Source organism: Mesoplodon mirus, assembly GCF_964341445.2.
Source record: "Mesoplodon mirus genome assembly, chromosome: 16".
Taxonomy (NCBI): domain Eukaryota; kingdom Metazoa; phylum Chordata; class Mammalia; order Artiodactyla; family Ziphiidae; genus Mesoplodon; species Mesoplodon mirus.
In genome coordinates, this window is record NC_138992.1 from 36,026,446 (window position 1) to 36,053,005 (window position 26,560).

The following is a 26,560-nucleotide window of genomic DNA, read 5'->3' on the forward strand; positions in this document are numbered from 1 at the left end:
TTCAAATGCTGTGGCCTGTAGTAAATATGCTCTTCTCATTACTGCATGAAATATAAACACAGCTTCATAAATGTGCTTTAAGAAACTGTGAAATGTGAATTTTAAAAGTCCAAATGAAACAGCTTGTATAATTTGAGGAAGGGAGAGACCATGAATGGGGACAGAGCTGACATAATCCTCACTCACTGCAACAGTTAAATAGAATTCTCAGTTCTCATATGATTTCTATTTAATTCAAGTATTATATGATGTATTTTATCTGGTATTTTATTCATTTCATTTAACTAAGATACATCTCAATTTATTGAGTTTTGTACTGATTACTTTCAATTTAGAGTTGCTAAGAATAATTATAGTTTACTTTGTATTTGCTAAGGAAAACAATTTAAAGAAACTATTTCAAAACAACATACTTCTGTAAAGCATAACAAAAATACCACTGAAATAATGTAGAAGTGGTCTTAACTACAAAAAAAGCAAATCACATCCAAATAAATATTAGCATTCTGTGATCTCATGCTTTTAGTATTTAATTGGAATATTTTCATTTAGATGTCAGCAGATATATTTTAAACCAAATTTGGCAATATTTAGAGTAAGCCTTACACATCCTTGACATAAGCCTTACCTATTTAAATATTCAACTTTTTTCATATAAAGGCTGTAATTCACTTTGGAAATTTTGGCTGTTTTATTTTTAAAAAGAACTTAAGTGTTTCCCACGGTGAACTGCATTGTATCTAATAAACTTTTAGGTCATGAGTGATAAATAAATCAGCAGATACAAGTACCTATTAAAGTTGATATCGACTTATCAACTGGGACATATCCCATGGTATTTTGTAATAGATCAGAATATAATACTTGGCTCAAATGCAACATGTAAACAACAATAAAAAGTTGAAAAGTGAATCTCTATACAGCATAAGTGCCATATGAGGACTATGGATGACTAAGGACAAAATTAAACTTACCAAGAGAAATTAAGAATAAAGTAATTTAACAGTGACTTCACTTTATAGAAGAACTGGTTCCAAGACTGAATTAACTTCAAGTTCTATATTTTTTTAATTTTCTGAATCAACAGGCAAATTTCTTTGAAAATGTTAGCATTTACTTTACAAATTTCATTTTAAAAGTTATATATTATTAAAGGAACTATATTTTTAACAAATGAAGTACTTTAGATAAAGAAGTCGAATCTATTTTCTGAAAGTTAGGTTGCTTTTCATAAATAACTAAGGAAAATACACCCTACAAAAATAAGCTTAATACTAATTAGGAGGAAAAAGCAAAGATGTATTCCCAATAATTGAAATGATCCAAATTTTAAAATTCAGAAATATTTCACTAGAATATAATTTCATTTATTTAAATCTTATTTCATATACTTAAACAATTATTTCTTTAATATTAAAAACACTGCTTTCAACTAAAAGAAAAAGGTATGATTAGTAACTACTGACTCTCTATAAATCTCTTTTAATTCAGGAAGAATGACGTCCAAATAAATGAAGCCAATACTAAATGAAAGTAAGGACTAAAATCAGTTTCTGCCCAAAGGCAGAGTGACTGTAAACAGACATGTCAAATATACTAAATCTATGTCATGGATATACTTTTCTCAGTGGTTAGGAACACACATGAAATTGTTACTTAGTTGAAAAATACTTTGGCCTTGATATTAATTTGCAACTTATTAAAAAATCTTTGTAACCTCTCAAAAAAGAAAAAAAAAAAAAAAGAAAGAAAGTACTTGCCCTGGAGTTCCTATACAATGTGAAAAAGCAACATTTTACTATAGCTGCAATATGGATTGATAGTTATTACCCCAACAACAGTTATCACCACCACAAATACTATAACCTAATAGATTTCAGATATTTAAAAGAGATTTTTAACGTCTCAGTAAAAAAAAGATACATGAAGTATTAACTTCACATATTTTTCTAAGGTTTTATATAAAACTAACACACTGGCATAAGACAGATATGATTGGGGGTTTTCCCCTCCTAAGATAATAAGTGAAAATTACCATAAACCATACGTTAACACAATACTTACCAGCATGTGGACAGTTTCAGAAGTTTACCATAAAGAGCAGTGCTGAAAGAGGGAATAATCGGTACAGGTATGCAGTAAGATCCCCTACAATCCAAAGAGGTCAGTCCTGCCTGGAAACCAAATATCTGCAACAAAAAGAAAAGATCCAAACGTTCACAGAGACAAAGTTTTAGTAAGCACAGGATGAAATACGTCAGTTTCAATTTGCTCTACAACAGCTGCACACTAAATATGTTCTCATGTCTTTTTCCACTTCCCAAACATCAACATTTTCTTCTATTAAATCTGACATTAACTAAGTCAGAATTAAGAAATTTAAATACACAATATTTCTTTCATATCCCTGCAAGATTACTCTTCTTTTGAACAATTTTAGGTTTCACATTTTATTTCTATGCATAATTCTCATTTAGCATTTTACTGCCTGCTAAAATGCACATTTCTCTGTTAAACTGACTCATTGTGCACATCACAGATACTGTTAATAAATCACTGTTATATCATTTTATTCCTAAAAGAACATTAACTACAACAAAAACAATCTTAGAAAGTATTTTGCCTTCAACTTACGGTATGCACACACAAAAAGGATATCCAAACATATCCTAAATAATGTTACATCTTTTCCTTTTTTTGTGTGAAAATAATGATAGGGCTGAGGTTTGTCACCTCAGGAAATTTGGTACATGGCATAAGTTACTCTTTATAAGTTTATACTTAAAACTAGCAGATCACACTCAAAAATTTTATAAGCATTCCCTGAAATTCCTGAAAACTACATTTGCCTTAATAGGAAGAATCAATGTAACATCACATTTTACATGAAACGTTGCAGAGAACTGAATATATTTCTTCTTCCATTATTTTCAATAAAGTAAATGTCTCAAACAGGGAACACTGACACACAGAGATACAAAACAAAGAGTTACTATTTTCCAACAACATGCAAAAGCCGTTTAACCCCAACATTTATGTTTCATTATTATTTTTTATTCCTTGGGTTTATAAAGCACTAGTTTTCTTAACTCTAGGATTAATATTAGCTGCTAAATTCTACAGTGAAACATGTTTAAAATATACCTCAGTAACTAATTTCCAATGCAAAATACTTTCATTTAATGAACATAAACTAATGATCAATTTCTTAGAAAGTAATATTAAACTGCTTCCAAACGGTTTCAAAAAGCTATTCTGCTCCTACCATTCATCAAACTGACAATGTCAAATCTTTTCCTGTAACATCAGTTTTCAGTGAACGAAGTAACATTTTGGAAAATAGACATTAGTTAGAATTTTGTACTTTCAAAGAAAAACTGCATTTCAAAAGTCTTACCTACTTAATTACTAACAAGAAAAATGAAAGTGATATACCTATTGATTCCTATAAATCCCACTATTAACCAAGATGCAAGAAATAAAGAACTGAGAAGAAAAAGAAAAAAGCATGTTTCTAATACTTAATTGATCGGCCTTAAAAATTAAGTCATTCCACATTTATATTCTTTGAAGACCTGCTCTAAGCAACACTATATGCAAAGAACTTCTGGGCACTGTACAATTTCAGCATTTCATATTTCCCTGAAAGGGTCAATATTTAAAAGTTTCTGAAATTTGCAATTATTAATATCACTTAATACAAAGCATGATTATTGAAATGATGCCCAACCTCCAAATATTTCTGGAGTATGAATCAGGGTAATACTTTATCAAACTAGATTATCTGTGTTCAACTAAGAACTCTCTCAAGCCACCTTCTAATATTCTATAAATGTCCCAACAGTATAATCACAGACACTATCATTAATGTACTCAGATGGAAACTGGGTGTTGAGGAGATCCCCTGCTGGTTGTCTGCAGAACTGCAAAGGACTTTGGGGAAGGTCCTGCATATTATTCTGTAATTTTTTTAAGCTTTTACTAAATGTACATGTTGTCCAGAGATGACTCCGGAGAACATTCAAGCAAGTATAAATTACAGTGAAATCAAAAATAATTATTTCAAAATAACCATCAAAAATAATTATTTCAAAATAACCAATTTCAACTCTCTCTTTTAAATCACAGCAGTAAGACACACAGATTTACAATACCTATATAACCGAATAACTTGTCAACAACCCTTGACCAAGATTACAAATACTCTATCTAGAAAAAGGAAAACAAGCACAGTATGAATTGAGGTTGTTTTCACCAGGATTGTTCATATATTCAGAAATAGAATAAAAATACTTATTAATAACACTGCAAACCAACAGTCTGAGGCATCAAGAATGTATGAAGCAGTAAGTGCAAGTACTAACAGAAGTTTTAGCTGAAGGAAATGCCAACTTGACTAAGATGACTTACACATGACATTAAATGAAAAGTTAAATATGCAGTGCCACCTTTTAAAGAATCCAATAAGAAAACAATTTAACTAAATCACCTCATTTTATATGTGGGGAAAATGAAGTCTAAAAAGGATAAAGGACTTCTTCATAATTACCTATTGCTGGAACAGCAATATGATGTTTCATTTGATTAGCTCATCTATTAGCACACAATTTCACTCTCCCTTGCTTCCTCCCTCTATTCCCTGCTTCCCCTCTCCAAAAAAATATGGCTGATTCGCCACTTACTCTTAAAGAAAAAACAATCTTTCTCATCACTACCTCTCCCCTCCAACCATCAGTAAAATTCCATTTCTCATCCGTCATCAGCAAAAATCTTGAAAAAGTAGGCTGGAAAATGCCACTTTTTTTTTTTTCATTGCCTACTCATTCCTTAAACCCTCTAAATCTAGTTTCTATTCATGTATCCATTGAAACCAAAAAAACTCTGGACTGAAACTGATATTTATATTATTTTCTTATGTACAGAAATTAAGTATTTTCTCCTAATTTTTTTCCACCAACAATTTAAGTGAGGAAACAATAAATAATAAGAAATTTTTTTCATCACCCAGGATTTTTTAAATGAATGTCATGTTGTCACCTATACTTTTAATGAAATAAAATCCCTCAGAATCCACAAGGAATGCTTACAACTCAACAATAAAAAGACAAAATAACTTCATTTTAAAATGGGCAAAAGATTTGAATAGATATTCTCCAAAGAAGATATACAAATGGCCAAGAAGTAGATGAAAAAAAAAATGCTCAACATCATTAGTCACTAGGGAAACATATATCAAAACCATAAGGAGATACCTCTTCACAACCACTAAGATGATTAAAATCAAAAAGACAGTAGTAACAAGTGTCAGTGAGGATGTGGAGAAATAAGAACCCTAATTCGCTACTAGTGGGACAGTAAAACAGTGCAAGAATCCCTTTGGAAAAAAAAGTTTGGCAGTTCCTAAAAATGTTAAAGATACAGTTACCACAGAACAGGCAGCTCCACACCTAGGTATATACCCAAGGGAAATGAAACCTGTGTTTATACAAAAACCTATACAGAAATGTTCATAACTATATTATTCGTAATAACCAAGAATTGGAATCAACACAAATGTCCACCAACCAGATAAATGGATAAACAAAATATAGTATATATCTAAACAATGTATTATTCAGTCATAAAAAGGTAATAAAGTACTGATACATGTTACAGAATAGATGAACCTTGAAAAACATTATGCTAAGCAAAAGAAGCCAGCCACAAAAAACCATATGTTGTATGATTCCATTTATATGAAATATCCAGAATAGGCAAATACATAGAGACAGAAAGAGATTAGTGTTTACAGGGGGTAGGAGGAGTCAATGGAGAGTAAATACTAATGGTTTCTTTTTGGGGTGATGAAAATGTTCTGGAATTAGATAGTGGTGATGGTTGCTTTAACTCTGTGAAAATACTAAAAATCACTAATTTCTATTCTTTAAAAAAGGTGAATTTATGGTATGTAAATTATTTCAATAAAATTATTTAAAAATTAAAAACCTTACAACATAACTAAAGTTTACCTGATCCATGACCCTCACACTAGTCTCACTGGCCCCCCACCAAGCCTAGATGCCCAGATTGCCCAAATCTACTTCCAGGAGTTCAGAACGTATCCCACCCTTTTGTTATACCTTTATAAACCCTTTTGTATCTGTGAACAATCTTTAGCCCTATTTTGTTTCCTTAACTTACATAAATAGCATCATACTATATATACCATTATGCTTCCTGACATTCCCACCAAAAATTATGCCTCAGAGAGCTATCCATGTGGGTATTTATAGACGTCTAGCTGTACGTATCTGTATATGCAAAAATTTCTCTGGGACAAGGGTCAACAAACTACAGTATACAGGTCAAACTCCAACCACTGTCTGTTTTTGTACTACCTACAAGCTAAGAATAATTTTTACGCATGTACATTTATAACTGATCTGATGACAGGGAACACTAAGTTGAAACCCCAATTAGGTGAAATGTTATCCCAAGAAAAAGAATTCCTTCCTCTCATTAGTAAAACTGTATTACAAAAAAAGAGTCCTATCTTACATTTTGAATTTTGTCAACTCAAGATTCATGGAAATTTGTTCTATTATTTACGTACCTACACAATATCCTAAATTTTGCCTCTTGGCCCACAAAGCCTGAAACACTTACTATCTGAACCTTCAGAGAAAAGTCTGCTGGCCCCTGCTATAGTATATATATTGAAAATTGGAATGGATGGGTGTAAGGTAGATATGTTTTCAAATTTATCAGATTCTGCGAAAGCACTCTCCAAAATGATACCAATTATATATCCACCAGCCATGTGTGAATGCACAATTCCTTGAAACCCCCAGGGAAAACTATTTACTAGAGGTCAAAAACTCCCAAATCCAAAAAATTCAAAGGGTTTTGATTCTACTCTAACCTTCCTGATCTCTCTGAAGCATCTGCCATAGCTGATCCTTATGAGTAAAAGGCCTTAAATTTATATATTTTTCTATAGTTTACATAATGCTTTCACTAACTTATTTTTTATCAAACTTTAGGTGCCTTTCAATGTCTTAGCTACTTGATGCCACACTTATTCAAAAATGGGTTTAGCATTTAAATACAGAGGACTTGGTAAGACATATGAAAGTTTCACCTGCATGTTTTCTTCCCTGCCAACTCTCAATTAATAAACTTCATTACATGAAGTGGGAACTATATACTATTTTGTCAAATAGTCAATACAGTCACATTTACGTACACAAAATTAAAACTTAAGCATTTATTTGAGTACTTAATTGAAAATTACTTGAGCCTAAAATGCCAAAGACACATGAGATAGACATTTAAATCCTCCATGTAATATTTCAACACTGTAATAATGAAAATTAAACTTTGAAAACTTCCTCAAAGGTTACAGTAATCATCCCAAGTAACATGAACTGCTATAAACTTTAAAACAAATCGGTATTTTTAGTCAGTTCCAAACAGTCACAAAACTAAAACTCTCTACCAAGTCCTGAAAGTTTTTTTAAAATGTACTAGGCCACTGAAGAAGCATCAGAAATGCAATGAATTTTTTTAATGTAATCAAATGGTCAAGACTAAAGACTTTATTTTTTAGAGTATTCAATATTCTTAATACCGATGAAAAGTTTTTCTACATATATTATACTATGCCCAACACCTGACTTCCTGGGACATTTAACTTATCCATTATAGCTGTAGTCAAACTAACCAAAACTTTATCTAGACTACACTGTAACTTTTACATTTCCCTGGAAATTCAAGTGAGCATTTAACATATTAACAAATAGTAGTGGTAAACAACTATTCCAATAACTTTTATGTCAGTATGAATGACAACCATATTGGTGACCAATAGGTTTGGTGACCATTTTCCTTGAGGATAGGGCATGCCTGTTTCATCTTTAATGCTGAGTGTCTGCAGTTATGGAAAGAACTCAGTATTTACCAAATGAATGAATCCCACGTAAGTAGAGTACCTTGGAAAGAACTGCCTAAAATTATACTTGCTTTGATAAAACAAGGCAAATATTCTTAACAATATAACCTGATATTCAAGTTGTGACAACATTAAAAAAAATCATACACCTTGGTGTATTAATTGTGGGAGTGAATAAAAAAGCACAAGTATGTATCTAACTTTGAAAAATACCTTCTGCTACTCTCCGCATGACATAAAACACTTGTTACAGATCATTATAATAATGATCTCCAAAGAATCATACTTTCCTGTGTCCACACCCCTTTGTAACATAATACTATCAACTCCTCCATCAAGGAAGTAGAATTTCCTTCTCCATCATCTTAAAAATGGGCTTTGCATGGACATCTAGAAAAAGATGAGTTTTTCCACTCTACATGGTTTGAAAACAATCAAATTTTAATACCTTAAATTTAAATATGCCTGGAGGTGATCTAAAACTAGTATCTTTAAATTGCTTTCTTTTTACTCTACAAAGACACAAATATTGGGCTTCCCTAGTGGCGCAGTGGTTGGGAGTCCGCCTGCCGATGCAGGGGACACGGGTTCGTGCCCCGGTCCGGGAAGATCCTGCATGCCGCGGAGCGGCTGGGCCCGTGGGCCATGGCCGCTGAGCCTGCATGTCTGGAGCCTGTGCTCCGCCGCGGTAGAGGCCGCGACAGTGAGAGGCCTGCGTACCGCAAAAGAAAAAAAAAAAAAAGACAAATATTTAAGAACTTCAAAACATCGAACTATAAAGCACGAAACAATAAAGCTGGGAGTCTATTTTTGGAATTCTCTAATTTTCAGTACTTTACAAAAAATTTAGTGCATTTTTAGTACTTTTTTTTAACATCTTTATTAGAGTATAATTGCTTTACAATGGTGTGTCACTTTCTGCTTTATAACAAAGTGAATCAGTTATACATATATGTCCCCATATCTCTTCCCTCTTGCATCTCCCTCCCTCCCACCCTCCCTATCCCACCCCTCTAGGTGGTCACAAAGCACCGAGCTGATCTCCCTGTGCTATGCGGCTGCTTCCCACTAGCTATCTATTTTACGTTTGATAGTGTATATATGTCCATGCCACTCTCTCACTTTTAGTACTTATTCTTGATTTCAACTTGACATAGCTTCCTTTAGTCCATAAAACAGAATTTAATTAGGTACATGCTATCTCTACTTAGATTATACATGTGTATTTGCTTAGCAAAAACACTTATTACTCAACATCTGAGTTTATCTATTTGTAAGTACCTACAGTGGGATGTATCACATATTTATTTTAAAAAAGAGATGGAAGAGCTGAGCAAAGTCTCCAATAATTAACTTTACATAACTTGATTTAAAGTAATAAAGTTTTCTGGGCTTCCCTGGTGGCGCAGTGGTTGAGAGTCCGCCTGCCGATGCAGGGGACACGGGTTCGTGCCCCGATCCCGGAAGATCCCACATGCCGCGGAGCGGCTGGGCCCGCGAGCCATGGCCGCGGAGCCTGTGTGTCCGGAGCCTGTGCTCCGCAACGGGAGAGGCCACAGCAGTGAGAGGCCCGCGTACAGCAAAAAAAAAAAAAAAAAGTAATAAAGTTTTCCTTGGCATTGAGAAATTAACATGAATTCAATAAGAGGAAAATGACTTAAAAAAATGTATTAAACTCGCTTTATAAAACATTGTCTCTCACAAATATTCCCCTTAAAGAAATCATGAATCTTTTAGAACATCCTTAGTGCTCTTTCACATTGCTTATAATCAATGATATATACAATCTTCAAAAATTATAATTACTATTATCTTACAGATATCAAGCTATTAACACCAAATAATTGAAGAAATCTTTAAAATAGGTACACTTTTATTTTTATATTAATTATGCTGAATAATGAATATACCTTTCATAACTTATTTAAATCTCATCTTACGGGGTACTAATTCTGTAAAATTACAACTCCAAGAAAAAGATTTATTTAATTCTCCCGAAGCCAACCAAATACTAATACACAAGAAAATTCACTTTTCATACCTTAAGGTAGCAATGTGCATAGCAATAATGAAGCAGATTATCAGAAGGCTGAGTAAGGCTGCTGACCACATGCACCAAATGTTCAGCATACATCGGCACAGAATGTTCCAGATTAATTTTGTCCACCAGTATCTGAATGGATGGCAAAGGCCGAAGAGACTGGAAGTTTGTAGTATTCATGAAATTACTTGAGTTCTAGAAAATAATAGTGTTCACTTTATATTTCAGGAGAAAGTGACTGATGTGCAATGCCCTCTATACAAGCTTCAGAGTGACACATTATGCAGTGATATCAAATCATCCTAGAAATGATGCCTTTCTATGGGACTCTCTTACCGTAACCAAATAGAAACACCTTCTACATATTTTTAGGTATATCCCAGATTTCAAAGAATGCCTATTTACTGTGAAATTATCAATGCCCTTTTAGCTAAAGTTTTAATTTTTTCAGTCAACTAGAATACTGTCACAACGTGCCTCAGTACACTGAAGGTATTTTCTTAAGCTCAATAATTCACACAAAAAAAATCCTAGATATTTCAGAGCCTTTATCTTCTTTCCCTTTATACACATTTAGATGACTGAACGACTAAGTGCACTACTCAGGACAATCTGAAAGATACTCACAATAAGCAAAGTTTGCAGGACAGAAAAATTTCTGATCCACATCATATCTACTAATATTAAACATGCTAAAGGCTCATAAAGTCCTAAGAATCTCGAGGTAGGCTTCATATTTTCAGCGTTACAGAATCTTTCTAAGCTTCCAAGTAAATGCAGATAAATTTCAACATGACCGGGGTACGAACCCAATTAGTAAGCCACCCCTTCCAGCCCTTGAACTTATTCCCATACCTGTAGCTCTCAATGAGGAACAGTATGACCCTCCATCCAGAGGTGTAGGAAGAACAGTTAGATTGTTTTGTCTGTCTTTCATTATCATAATAATAGGGGAACAGTACTGGCATTTAGCAGGCATTGGCTAAAGATGGTAAAACTACATAATACTTCTAGTCCAAAAAGCCAATAGTGCCATTACTGAGAAACACTGTGCCTAAAAATAAGTTGAAGATACAGTTCTTCCTTTTTGACTCATTAATAATTTTTAAACCATCACGTATTGAGCAATTACTTTACTAAGGGACTTTATTTTGGATTATTGATATATAATATACAGTAAAGAACAAAATCTTAAACATAGAGTTCAACAAATTTTTATGTATGTAACCACCACACATTTTAAGCACCCTAGAAGGGTCTCCTATATCCCTTCTCAGGTAATATCAAATCCCCACCAGGGGTGGCCAATATTCTCACTTTTGTCTGTTCTTCGACTTCATTTAAACAGAATCACACAGTACATACTCATGTCTGCCTTCTTTCATTCAACATATCTCTGAGAATTATCTACTGTTCACTCTTTGAGTCAACACTTATCATTATGGAATGACTCTTTATTTCTATCAATACCTCTTGTCTTAAGCTCTACATTTTCTGATATTAAAATAGCCACTCTATCTTTCCTTTGATTAGCACTTAAATGGTGTATCTTTTTCCATCCTTTTATTTCTAGTTTGTGTTATAGTTTTCAGCTCCAGAATTTCATTTTGTTCTTTTTTTAATGGATTGAGGTCTTTTGAAATCTTCCACTTTTTTGTCTCTTTCTTGAACTTATTAACCATAGTTACTTTAAAGTTCATGTATATACTGTCATATTTTAATTCTTCTCCACTGAAATTTTCCCCAGATGATCTCTTTACCCAGCAATACAATGAACAATTATGAGTGGCTGATAGAGAGCAAATATATAAAATGAAACTGATATATCTTAATTCTCTGCCATACTTCCATAAGTTCTTTTTATTTAAAGTTAGGACAATTTTTACTTCCATAATCATCATCATGTCACCATTAAAAGAAATATAACCCCCAAAATAATAAAGATAACAGATAATACCTTATATGTATATGGCAGACTCAGAAAACAATACATTGTATATGGACCTAAAATATTAAGCATCTAATAAGTCCTCATTAAGAAACACAGTAATAATCACTGGGTTCCTAATATGTGCAAAATGGTTTACATGCATTATCTCACTGAATATTCAAAATCATTCTAGGAGCTAGGTACTTTAGGGGAACTGCTCTATGCCAGCACCCAGACAACCTTAAAATCCATGTAGCCCACAAGGCAAGGCTAAACCACACAAGACCTAAGCCTTGGTGGAGCACCCTATGATATTATCAGAACAGGGGAAAATAGGTGGTCTTGTGCACAACTGCTAAAAGACCATTTCTCAGTCAACTTCTCATCTTGAGAAACACTGCTATGGGGAAATATTCTCATCAGCATCCCTCATTCACAGGGCTTTCCATCTACTCTCTCAGAGTACAGCTGTAGGCTATATAACTGCTTAGCTGCAGTGTGGAACTGAATCCTTGTCAACAAGGTATCCTATCATGTGTGCTGCAGGTCATTTGGCGCTCTAGATTCAGGGTTGTCCTGAAAGGGACAAGGCAAGCCAACACCATTACTGATTTGCTTTTGCTGTCTATGTAAGTAATAAACTATCTCAATCTATCTGGGCTTGTTGCTTCTTTACTGGCTGACTCTGTCAGCCTACATGAAAAATATAATTTTCTTTTGTTTTTCAGAAAAGGAAAACAAGGCTTAGAGAAATAAAGCAGTGTCCTAAGGTGTCATAGCTTGTACATGGTCTGACATCAAGGCAAATGCTCTTCAACATTTCTTTATAGAGCCTTAGCTTGAGGTTATTTTTTCAATCTATTTATTTATATAATATATAAAAATTATTTTCTAAGAATTAATAATCGTAGTTACATTGCTTTAACTTCATCATGGATAACTATTATATACAGACAGATATTCTACTACTTAATCAACTTCCTCTTACAATATCACAGGACCAATAAATATACATGTATGAGAAAACAAGTAGTGAATGATAAAATATACCTTTTCTCCCATAATGACAGGTAGCAAATGATCCAGCAAGTTGAATTCAGCCATGAAAATTGTGAAGGTACATTTGAGGAGAGTAATACTTGTATGTCGAGTAGGAATATATTCCTCCAAAGATGCCACTTCTTCAGGATTCAGTATTGTTTCACTTTCACCCTTAATATCTAAAATGAAATAATAAAAATTCAATGAAAATTTATTTTTAAATAATTTTCTTAATTAACGAAAAAATTAATTAGTTCTCCAAATTTTAAGGTCAAATTCTTTTTTTCAACAATGAAGCAGTTGTAAAAGTGTTGCCTTAAACAAGAATAAATTACTCTAGATATGTATGCCTTTGCTATGTAAAAATTTGTTTTAACTCTTGCACTGCTGGTGGGAATGTGAATTGGTACAGCCGCTATGGAGAACGGTATGGAGGTTCCTTAAAAAACTACAAATAGAACTACCATATGACCCAGCAATCCCACTACTGGGCATATACCCCGAGAAAACCATAATTCAAAAAGAGACATGTATCAAAATGTTCATAGCAGCCCTATTTACAATAGCCCGGAGATGGAAACAACCTAAGTGTCCATCATCGGATGAATGGATAAAGAAGATGTGGCACATATATACAATGGAATATTACTCAGCCATAAAAAGAAATGAAATTGAGCTATTTGTAATGAGGTGGATAGACCTAGAGTCTGTCATACAGAGTGAAGTAAGTCAGAAAGAGAAAGACAAATACAAATATGCTAACACATATATATGGAATTTAAGAAAAAAAAATGTCATGAAGAACATAGGGGTAAGACAGGAATAAAGACACAGACCTACTAGAGAATGGACTTGAGGATATGGGGAGGGGGAAGGGTAAGCTGTGACAAAGTGAAAGAGCGGCATGGACATATATACACTACCAAACGTAAGGTAGATAGCTAGTGGGAAGCAGCCGCATAGCACAGGGAGATCAGCTCGGTGGATTGTGACCACCTAAGAGCGGTGGGATAGGGAGGGTGGGAGGGAGACGCAAAAGGGAGGGGATATGGAAACATATGTATATGTATAACTGATTAAATTTGTTATAAGGCAAAAAATTTTAAAAATAAATAAATAAATAAATAAATAAATAAATAAAAATTTGTTTTATATTTTAAAATATTTATTAAATATTTTAAAGAAATTTTTAATCTCTGTCATTAAAAGAATAACAGCTTCTTTTCATAAAAACACCACTGAGATAATGTAAATTCAAGCCACAGACTAGGAGAAAATATTTGCCATAGACAGACACATAGATAAACGTAGGTATATGCACAAAGGACTTGTACCCACAGCATATTAAAAATTAAAAACTACCTAAAAATCAAAAATATACAAATAATTCAATGGAAAAATGGGCAAAAAAGCTTTGAACAAGCAAAATATAATTTATCCAAATGGTCAAAAGTTATTTCAAAAGCAAGTTAACATCGTTAGGTATCAGATAACTGCAAATAATGTCACGATGTGGTAGCACTACACATCCACTGTAAAAGCTAAAATGAAAAAGACTAAGAATACTAAAAGTTGGCAAATATGTCTCAGCAAACTTTTTCTATAAATAACCATATAGAAAATACTTTAGGGGGGACTTCCCTGGTGGCGCAGTGGTTAAGAATCCACCTGCCAATGCAGGGGACATGAGTTCAAACCCTGATCCAGGAAGATCCCACATGCCTGGAGCAACTAAGCCCATGGAACACAACTACTGAACCTGCACTCTAGAGCCCGCGAGCCACAACTACTGAAGCCCGCGTGCCTAGGGCCTATGCTCTGCAAGAAAAGCCACCGCAATGAGAAGCCCGTGCACCACCACGAAGAGTAGCCCCTGCTCGCCACAACTAGAGAAAGCCCACTCACAGCAACGAAGACCCAGTGCAGCCAAAAATTAATAAATTAATTTGAAAAAATAATACTTTAGGCTTTGTGGGTCATACAGTTTGTCCCAATTACTCAATTCTGCAACTAGTACAAAAGCAGTCACAGACAAAACATAACTAAATGAGCAAGACTATGTTCCAATAAAAGTTTACCTATGAAAACTGAAAATTAATTTTCATATAGTTTTCATATGTCACAAAATATCAATCTTTTTTGTATTTTTTCCAACTATTTAAAATGCAAAACCCATTACCAACTCATAAGCTGTACAAAAAGAGGCAATAAGTCATAATTTGCTAACCCCCTGATCAAGGGCAACTAAAACTCTCCTACACTGCTGGTAGGCGTGTAAAGTGATTCAACCAAATTGAAAACAGTTCGGAGATATTTACTAAAGGTGAACATATATGATCGTTTTACCTAAGTGATTCCACCCTTAAATTCCTAACAGAAATTAGTATATATGTTAATCAAAAGGTATGTACTAGAATGTTGGTAGCATCACTACCATAATAACCAAAAACTAGAAACTAACCAAATACTCATCAACAGTAAAATGGATAAATAAGTTATGGTATACTCACAAAATGGGATACTAAAAAGAAATGAGAATGAATCCCACAAACATAATGTAAGCTAAAGCCACAGGCAAAAGAGTATATACTGTGTGATTACATTTACATGAATTCTAAAATATGCCAAACTAAATCTAGGACGTTAGAAGTAAGGAGAGTGGTTACCCTCGGGGTTCAGAGTAATAACCAAAAGAGGGCAAGAAGGAGAATACTGGAGTGCTGGTAAAGTTCCATTTCCTGAACAGTTAGCCACATAGATGTGGTTAAGTTTACAAAATTCACAAAACCATACCCTTAGTTTTGTGTGCTTTCCAGTATGTATCTTACACTTCAATAACAAAGTAAAAAAAGGGGGGGGAGGGGAACTGCTAACTACTCAGAGAACTGCCTTACAAAGTCAGTTAGCAGCAGTTTCTTTACAGAGATCATAAATATTTCTGAAATAATAAACTGCTTCAAATAAAAATTCATTTTATATAAACGTGTGTGTGTGTGTGTGGCATAATTCCACTGTGGAAGAGATTGCTAATTGCAATCTTTTCTTCTTCCTTTTAGCAATAAAACTCTCTGAATTTTAAGTGAGGTATATGGACTCTGTCTAGAGAATACATTTTCCAGTCTCCCTGGCTGCTGGGTGCAGGGACATGTTACTAAGTTTGGGTCAATAAGATGACAGAGCCATGTCATTAAGTGAAACTACATGTCTACCATTTTCTCTTGCTCCCCCTTACTACTGATTAAAATCAGACACTGTAATGGTGAGCCAACATTGACCATGTAGATGAAGTATACCTCAGAGGATGGTGGAAGAACAAGATAAAAGGAATTCTGGGTCTAAGACCACATCATGAGAGAGAGTCACCCTAGTCCCCTGGAGTACCTACCAGCTTGGGTTTTAACGTGAGAAAAATTAATTATATACTGTTTTTTGTGTGAACATTAGTTCTCATTTCTCTGGGATAAATGCCCAGGATTGCAGTTGCTGGGCTATATGGCAGCTGCATGTAAAGTTTTTTAAAAAACTGCCAAAACGTTTTTAGGAGTGGCTGTACCATTTTATATTCCCACCAGCAATGAATCAGTGATCCAGTTTCTTCACGTCCTCCCCAATATTTGGTGTTGTCACAGTTTTCTGTTCTAGCCATTCTGTACATACTATCCTAGCACTTATCAGAGTATCTGGCAATGGAGTAGGCATTCAAGCAAGGTGCAAGAAATGAATGTATGAACATGTTAAGCACTTACAGCACTATATTACGTGATTTTACATGCATTAGTCTTTGGAAGTAGGTCCTATAAGCATATCATTTAGGACAAAAGTAAATTTGCTGTGACAAAAGAAAATAACAGAAGTGTCAACAAAAACAATGCTTATTTCTCTTTCACTCATCAATCTGAGTCTAGAGGATCCATGGTGCCACCACACTACTGAAGACTTAGGCTCTCTCTATCTTACTGTTCTGTCATCCTCAGCATGCACTTTTCATCTCAGAGTTGAAGCTAGTAGGTCCAGCCCTGCCATTATAATTGCTTTCCAGCAAGAAGGAAGGGAAAAAGTAAAAAAGGAAGGCACACTCTTTTCCTTTTAAATTCCTGTCACAAAAATTCACATGAAGTTTTGCTCCCATCCAGTAGCCAGAACCTAGTCATATGACTGCATTTGGGAAGTGAAGTCTTTATTTCTATCATGAAAGTTTCTACCATAGAAATTTCTATTACTATAAGAGGAGAATGGATACTGGGGAGACAATTTAACCAACTCTATCGCAATAATTAAACTCACAGAGATAGAGAAATGGAAAAATCAGTGATGTTGATTACTTCCTAAGGTCAGTAAGAAGTGGGGGTCAGAACTCAGCCTGATGCCACAGGCTGAGGTCTTTATTATTCTCTACCCCCTCATTATACTTATGTCCTGCTCTAGAGTGCTTCATTGCATGAGAAGGAAATTTGTATTTTATGAAACTGTGATAACCATATGTTTATACCATGCAGAAAATATCAGTCACACAGAAAATTTTTTTTACCAGTAGGACCTAAGTTTTCTTGAATGTTAAATTCGTATGCTTAAAACCCCTCTTCTTCATGTCTCCTCCTTAGAATCCACTAAAGTGGAAAAATGGTCATATTTCAGGAGTATACAAGGGAAAGAGTATCAAAAGGTGACAATAAAATACTGACAAATGCTGGCAAAAAAAGCACATACTCATGCAAATAATTTTTGAATACCAACCTCTCCCATAACTTCCACATGTAAGTTTACTCTTTAAATTAACAAGTAAATATATGAAAATCAGATAGGCAAAACACACTAAAAACGTTAAGTTAGCAAAATACAACAAATTGGATTATACAGTCATTCAAATCAACTGGCAAGAGGTTCAAAATTAAGCCAAAAACAAACCTGGTTTTAGTCTACTATATGGTTCGTATTCATGTTCCAAGGCACAAACAATCATTTTTAAAATTCTATGTACTGCACTGCTATCCAAGCGAAAATCAAGAGGACCTATAACAAGGCTTTTGGTAGACTTTTCCTGAAGTGTTCCCAAATCTTCACTTTTCCCTGAAGAAAAGTCTTGTTGATTTGCAGAACCTGCAAGAAGCCAAAATTATATTAATAGGTAAGCATCAATCAGATATACCAAATATATATTTTAATATTTCTCTTATCTTTTTAGCTTAGAGCTTAATGCCTTAAAACCAATTCTACATCAACTGGATACACAGAACCCTGCTGATCTATATTTTTCTTTATGTAGATGAGAAGGTATTATCAACAAAAGACAGCTGATTTGAAAAACAATTATTCCTGTTATCTATTTAATGTTATAAGATGTGCTATAAAATTGAAATGGTCATTCTTAAAAAATTATTTTCTAAAATCTAATTGGCCTATACCCAATAATTCTATACACAATACTATTAGGTTGACTGGGAAAGGAGACTCTCGAAGAAGTTGCATTTTACTACTATTTTATCTTAGAAGTTACACGGAAAAAATTGATTGCTTAAAACTACATGTTCAAAGGTGCCTCAAGAGTTTTCTAATGACCAGGGAAGTAAACAATAGGTATTACCTGCTTTGAACTATTTCCAGAATAAAATCATTATGGCCATGCTCCACAGGGTGGAATCCAATTTCCCCAATCCCTTATCTGCCCATGTCGAAGAGGAACCAAGGATGTCTTCTAAAGAAAATCTTAGCACTACCTACAGGTATTTCTCCTTATCTAACCTGTCCACACCTTAGAGATTTGGTTTTAATATATAAATTCACTATTTTTAAGTGATAACATACAGTAAATTTTACTTCTTAAGTCTTAGGTTTACTCAAACAAAAATAGGGAAGTAAAACTTTCCAGCATTTACTACCTTTAGAAGGTAGGAAGGTCCACTTAAACACAAAAATTCTATATCTACACCTTTTAGTAACTTTTTCAAAAATACATTTCCTTCATTTCAAACAAAGGAGTTCAGTTCAATCTCTAGTCCCAGTACCAGAGACAAAAAAATAATTAAATTTATTATTCATATATTCTCTTTTTTAAAAAAAATTTTTAAGTTATTTATTTATTTTTGGCTGCATTGGGTCTTCTCTGCTGCGCGCAGGCTTTCTCTAGTTGCAGTGAGTGGGGGCTACTCCTCGTTGCAGTGCGCGGGCTTCTCATTGCGGTTGATTCTCTTGTTGTGGAACACGGGTTCTAGGCGCGCAGGCTTTAGTAGTTGTGGCACGCGGGCTCAGCAGTTGTGGCTCGCGGGCTCTAGAGCACAGGCTCAGTTGTGGCGCATGGGCTTAATTGCTCTGTGGCATGTGGGATCTTCCCAGACCAGGGCTCGAACCTGTGTCCCCTGCATTGGCAGGCAGATTCTTAACCACTGCGCCACCAGGGAAGTCCTCATATATTCTTAACAAGATGACTACACACAGACTTAAATGTCACAAATAAAACATACAAAGTTAATCTTAAACATGATATACATAAATAAGAGTCACATTATAAATTAGGTATAAACAACATATCATTAACATAAAAAAATGCTACTTTCCACAGCTAAACCAGACATTTCTAGAGTTACCTGTTAGGATGAGGTAGCTTGAAGATAACCAGAAGGACTCTGGTTGCAAATCAAAATATTCAAAAAGAAGGAAAATATCCTGCTTTGAGTCCTGCAGAGGTTATTAGGCTTCTTTAAAAAATGTCAATTTACAAGAAGACCTTTCTTTTAGACATCAGATTGTCTCTAAAACAATAGAAGTCTAGAGGCTTCTATTCTTTTTTTCAGATAATGCAACTTGATTATAATGTCAGTAGCTTATCTAAAATGTAAAACTGTGACTGTCTTTTAGCTACATCTTTTCAGCAAGGTATTTACTTGTGCTCACCCTCAATAAGTTTAGTCACTCCAGCCCCCTGAATGTTTGGCTACTCTTATTAAGAGTCAAGACAATATCAAGTTAGCCGAATTAAAATGAAGGACTTGCCAGTCTCTCCAGGACAGCCAGAGGCAAAAGAACCTGTACTGCCTACATCTGCCCATACCTTTATACCTACTAATAGAAAATTATTCTTCTCCCTATGTGAAGAGGAATCTGCAAGCTACCAAAACAACTCCATCAACCATCTGTGCTGCCAGTGCACAAGGAACTCTACTTTCATTCGTGAGAACTATACATCCCTACGTGTCTTCTTTTACTAGAAATTCACCTGCTTTCTTTCCCCACTGGTTCTCATTAAAGTTTGCTGTATTTAACTTATACCTTATGAGTCTGAGTCTCTGTATAAAACCCATCCTTTAAAGAAAAAAAGTAGCTCTAACCCAGGAACTAGAAAATTAATCCTTAAATAGAATAATTTAGGAAACACAAATGCTTCTACTCCAACATTCCCCTAAATTAACACCAACACTCTCCCAAGACATCCGGATTCAAAAGGGCAATGAACCATGATGCCTCTCTCTCATCCTTTTCCTCAATCCAATAACTAAATCGTTTCAATTTTATCTCTATGTCTCTAAAATATTCCTGTTGTAGATTAATTTTCAGCTATCTACTTTAGGTCCATAAAAACATTTGCAATAACTTCTTAAATAAAAAAAGACTAAAAGTTACAACAATAATATTTAAAGTTATATTAATAAGAAATAATTTAGTTTCTAAAACAGTGAGTGCTTTCAAGTAGCAAAACAAAAATGAAATAATTATCAGAATGCTTATTAATATCAAGCAGCAGCAGAAGAAACTTATTAACCGAATTTTTCTTTATATGTCATTTTATAATGTGGGTAAAGTACTACTACATCATTTATCACAACAAAAATAAATAATACAAGCTCTTTTTCTTACTGCATTTACTAGTTTTTACATTAAGTAAATACTATCATGAACTTACTTAAATAAAGCACACTAATCAAATCTGCTTTCAAAATTTCAGAATCCACTACAAACTGTGTAAAATTATTAGTTTAATATGCATTTAGATACCTAAGATAAAATTTAGCACACTTTTTGATAATTTGGACTATAGAAATAAATAAATGTCATCACAACAAACCAAGAATTTTAGATAAAATATTTCTTTGAAGAATTCAAAATTAACCTCTTTTGAGAATTCAAAATACTTTTCTTAGGGTTTTTTTTTTTGCAGTACGCGGGCCTCTCACTGTTGTGGCCTCTCCCACCACGGAGCACAGGCTCCGGACGTGCAGGCCCAGCGGCCACGGCTCACGGGCCCAGCCGCTCCGTGGCATGTGGGATCCTCCCGGACCGGGGCACGAACCCGTGTCCCCTGCATCGGCAGGCGGACTCTCAACCACTGCGCCACCAGGGAAGCCCACTTTTCTTAGATTTATAAATACTGAAAATTCCACAAATTTCTTGTTTCAAGTAATCCAAGAAAGAAGAAAATCTGAACATGGTAGTTATGAATGCAAGCTGTAGAGTTTAAACTAGCTGGGTTCAAATCCCACATAATAGGTGTGTGATCTTGGCCAAGTTACAAAACCTGTATAGGACTGGCTGTTTCCTCATATGGAAAATGGGGATATTGTTATCTACTTATAGGGTTATTATGAAGATTAAATTAGCTACTACATGTAAAACATTCAGAAGAGCGCCTTCCATTTAAAACCATTCAATAAATATTAGCCGTTATCGCCACCACTATATTATCAGTGAATATAGATTCACAATGAGAAACACACATATGAAAGCAGCTACCAAAAAGCAAGCAAAGAACAAGTGAACAGATTACCGGGTGAATGAATGAACACATTTTTAATGTACATGTGACATTCACAAGTTAAATTAACAGATGAATCTTATTATTTACTCAAAAAAATTATCTGCTTGCACAGCTGAGAAAGTATCTGTGTAAGCAGTAAACCAAAAGCAAGAAAATGATTAACACAAGCCTAAGAAGAGCAGTTTCTTCCAGTTAGGGACGGAGAAGACTGTGATGGAAAAGGAACACACAGGAGGCCAGCAATGTTGACACTGTCCTGTTTCTTGGCTTGTGTGGGGAACACACAGCTGCTTCTATTTCTTTGCTATTCTGTACGTAAATGTATAGAACTTTTCTGTTTGTATGTTATGATCTAACATTTTGTTTAAAAAAAGTTAAAGACTAAGATATCTATAAAACAATGCACACTATTCACAGGAATGGAATATGTGAAAAATTCAAAAAGTAGCAAACTACCAGCTTCTCAGGCAGAAAATATATAAGCATCCTAGCAAATATATATCATGTTTCAATCTTTTAAAAACTTTAGAAACAAATATATACAAATAAAATTTTCAGTGAGAGGTTTCCTTTACTTGATAGGCAGACTACTTCATACTCCACCTCACAAAATACCAAATTCACAGCACATGTGTAAGACATCATACTAAACAAGAGGAAACCTACCAGCTTACATTTGGCAACTACAACACAATAAAAATTTGCAAAGTTCTTAGAACAGAGACTTCCGAATTGTACTTTCATATACAGGTATCCATTGCTTTTCAAAAGTTAGCTTTAGGCCATTTCAGTTTTACAAAAGATCTGTTTCCCTAACCAAAATAAATCTGAAGAGAATTTTCACTTTTACAAAAAAGGTGAAAACAGCATTCACCACTTGTTTTGCAGCGAAGCGTTACAGAGGCAGCACAAACCCCCAGCGTCTAGAGTGGCACCAGCAAACTCCTTCCCCAGGAACTATACTCAGAATCTCAATATCAAGCCACCACAGCTTTGAACTGTGTCTTGGAGCATACGCGCTTTTCTCAATTTATTTTGCGCATCCGTTAACAAGATCTGTCCTAAGGTAACTGCTTCTTCACTTAACACCATTTCGGATTACCAAAGGTTTCATACGAATGCTGCAGTGGAAGAAACCTAATACATATAACAGACCCCTGGGCATCTCTACCAATGTCCACGGATACCTCAAAACACATCTCTTGTGAGATGAGAGGGAAGATGGCGGAAGAGTAAGACGCGGAGATCACCTTCCTCCCCACAGATACATCAGAAATACATCTACACGTGGAACAACTTCTACAGAACACCCACTGAACGCTGGCAGAAGACCTCAGACCTCCCAAAAGGCAAGAAACTCCCCACGTACCTGGGTAGGGCAAAAGAAAAAGGAATAAACAGGGACAAAAGAATAGGGACGGGACCTGCACCAGTGGGAGGGAGCCATGAAGGAGGAAAGGTTTCCACACACTAGAAGCCCCTTCACGGGCGGAGACGGCGGGTGGCGGAGGGGGAAGCTTCGGAGCCACAGAGGAGAGCGCAGCAACAGGGGTGCGGAGGGCAAAGCGGAGAGATTCCCGCATAGAGGATCGGTGCCGACCAGCACTCACCAGCCCGAGAGGCTTTTCTGCTCGGCCGCCAGGGCGGGCAGGGCTGGCAGCTGAGGCTCCGGCTTCGGAGATCGGATCCCAGGGAGAGGACTGGGGTTGGCTGCGTGAACACAGCCTGAAGGGGTCAGTGCACCACGGCTGGCCGGGAGAGAGTCCAGGAAAAAGTCTAGGGCTGCCAAAGAGGCAAGAGACTTTTTCTTCCCTCTTTGTTTCCTGGTGCGCGAGGAGAGGGGATTAAGAGCGCTGCTTAAAGGAGCTCCAGAGACTGGCACAGCCGCGGCTAACAGCGCGGACTCCAGAGATGGGCATGAGACGCTAAGGCTGCTGCAACGCCACCAAGAAGCCTGTGTGCGAGCACAGGTCACTATCCCCACCTCCCCTCCCGGGAGCCTGTGGAGCCCGCCACGGCCAGGGTCCCAGGATCCAGGGACAACTTCCCCAGGAGAATGCATGGGGCACCGCAGGCTAGTGCAACGTCCCGGCGGCCTCTGCCGCCGCAGTCTTCACCCCGCACTCCATGCCCCTCCCTCCCCCCAGCCTGAGTGAGCCAGAGCCCCCGAATCAGCGGCTCCTTTAACCCCGTCCTATCTGAGTGAAGAACAGATGCCCTCCGGCGACCTACACACACAGGCGGGGCCAAATGCAAAACTGAGCCCCGGGAGCTGTAAGAACAAAGAAGAGAGAGGGAAATCTCTCCCAGCAGCCTTAGGAGCAGCGGATTAAATCTCCACAATCAACTTGATGTACCCTGCAACTGTGGAATACCTGAATAGACAACGAATCATCCCAAACTGAGGATGTGGGCTTTGGGAGCAAGATATATTATTTTTTCCCCTTTTCCTCTTTTTGTGAGTGTGTATGAGTATGCTTCTGTGCGAGATTTTGTCTATATAGCTTTGCTTTCACCATTTCTCCTAGGGTTCTGTCCGTCCGTTTTTTGTTCTTTTACTTTCTAAAAAAATTTTTTCTTGTTATTTTTTATTTTAATAACTTTGTTTTAATTTGTCTTATTTTATTTTATTTTATTTTATCCTCTTTCTTTCCTTCTTTCTTTCTTTCTTTTTCTCCCTTTTATTCTGAGCCGTGTGGTTGAAAGGCTCGTGGTGCTGCAGCCAGGAGTCAGTACTGTGTCTCTGAGGTGGGAGAGCCGAGTTCAGGACACTGGTCCACAAGAGACCTCCCAACTCCACATAATATCAAACAGTGAAAATCTCCCAGAGAACTCCATCTCAACACCAACACCCACCTTCACTCAAAGACCAGCAAGCTACAGTGCTGGACACCCTATGCCAAACAACTAGCAACACAGGAACACAATCCCACCCATTTGCACAGAGGCTGCCTAAAATCATAAGAAGGCCACAGGCGCCTCAAAACACACCACCAGACGTGGACCTGCCCACCAGAAAGACAAAATCCAGCCACATCCACCAGAACACAGGCACCAGTTCCCTCCACCAGGAAGCCTACACAACCCACTGAACCAACCTTAGCCACTGGGGACAGACACCAAAAGCAACGGGAACTAGAAACCTGCAGCCTGCAAACAGGAGACCCCAAACACAGTAAGATAAGCAAAATGAGAAAGCAGAGAAACACACAGCAGATGAAGGAGCAAGGTAAAAACCCACCAGACCTAACAAATGAAGAGAAAATAGGCAGGCTACCTGAAAAAGAATTCAGGGCCTCCCTGGTGGCGCAGTGGTTGAGAGTCCGCCTGCCGATGCAGGGGATACGGGTTCGTGCCCTGGTCTGGGAGGATCCCATATGCCGCGGAGCGGCTGGGCCCGTGAGCCATGGCCGCTGGGCCTGCGCATCCGGAGCCTGTGCTCCGCAACGGGAGAGGCCACAACAGTGAGAGGTCCGCATACCGCAAAAAAAAAAAAAAAAAAAAAAAAAAAAAGAATTCAGAATAATGATAGTAAAGATGATCCAAAATCTTGGAAATAGAATACAGAAAATGCAAGAAACATTTAACAAGGACCTAGAAGAACTAAAGAGGAAACAAGCAACGATGAACAACACAATAAATGAAATTAAAAATACTCTAGAAGGGATCAATAGCAGAATAACTGAGGCAGAAGAATGGATAAGTGACCTAGAAGATAAAATAGTGGGAATAACTACTGCAGAGCAGAATAAAGAAAAAAAAATGAAAAGAACTGAGGACAGTCTCAGAGACCGCTGGGATGACATTAAACACACCAACATTCAAACTATAGGGGTCCCAGAAGAAGAAGAGAAAAAGAAAGGGACTGAGAAAATATTTCAAGACATTATAGTTGAAAACTTCCCTAATATGGGAAAGGAAATAGTTAACCAAGTCCAGGAAGCACAGAGAGTCCCATACAAGATAAATCCAAGGAGAAACATGCCAAGGCACATACTAATCAAACTGTCAAAAATTAAACACAAAGAAAACATATTAAAAGCAGCAAGGGAAAAACAACAAATAACATACAAGGGAATCCCCATAAGGTTAACAGCTGATCTTTCAGCAGAAACTCTGCAAGCCAGAAGGGACTGGCAGGACATATTTAAAGTGATGAAGGAGAAAAACCTACAACCAAGATTACTCTACCCAGCAAGGATCTCATTCAGATTTGATGGAGAAATTAAAACCTTTACAGACAAGCAAAAGCTGAGAGAGTTCAGCACCACCAAACCAGATTTACAACAAATGCTAAAGGAACTTCTCTAGGCAAGAAACACAACAGAAGGAAAAGACCTACAATAACAAACCCAAAACAATTAAGAAAATGGTAATAGGAACATACATCTCGATAACTACCTTAAATATGAATGGATTAAATGCTCCCACCAAAAGACACAGACTGGCTGAATGGAAACAAAAACAAGACCCATATATATGCTGTCTACAAGAGACTCACTTCAGACCTAGGGACACATACAGACTGAAAGTGAGGGCATAGAAAAAGATATTCCATGTAAATGGAAACCAAAAGAAACCTGGAGTAGCGATTCTCATATCAGACAAAATAGACTTTACAATAAAGACTATTAGAAGAGACAAAGAAGGACACTACATAATGATCAAGGGATCAATCCAAGAAGAAGATATAACAATTGTAAATATTTATGCACCCAACATAGGAGCACCTCAATACATAAGGCAAATACTAACAGCCATTAAATGGGAAATCAACAGTAACACATTCATAGTAGGGGACTTTAACACCCCACTTTCACAAATGGACAGATCATACAAAATGAAAATAAATAAGGAAACACAAGCCTTAAA

General features: G+C 36.1%; 1 protein-coding gene across 9 annotated transcripts in view; it reads right to left on the minus strand.

The window, feature by feature from the left end:
* The window catches only part of VPS13B (vacuolar protein sorting 13 homolog B), a 791,361-nt gene that overhangs the window by 674,778 nt on the left and 90,023 nt on the right, over positions 1-26,560 (minus strand). For 8 of the 9 annotated variants that reach the window (XM_082600778.1, XM_082600779.1, XM_082600780.1 and 5 more), the window contains 4 exons: positions 17,848-18,039; positions 12,952-13,121; positions 9,972-10,166; positions 2,065-2,189 (listed from right to left, as the gene is read on the minus strand). In XM_082600778.1, coding sequence (XP_082456904.1) covers positions 2,065-2,189; positions 9,972-10,166; positions 12,952-13,121; positions 17,848-18,039 — 682 coding nt within the window. The remainder of the gene's footprint in view (positions 1-2,064; positions 2,190-9,971; positions 10,167-12,951; positions 13,122-17,847; positions 18,040-26,560) is intronic. The other variant, XM_082600781.1, reaches the window with a different exon arrangement.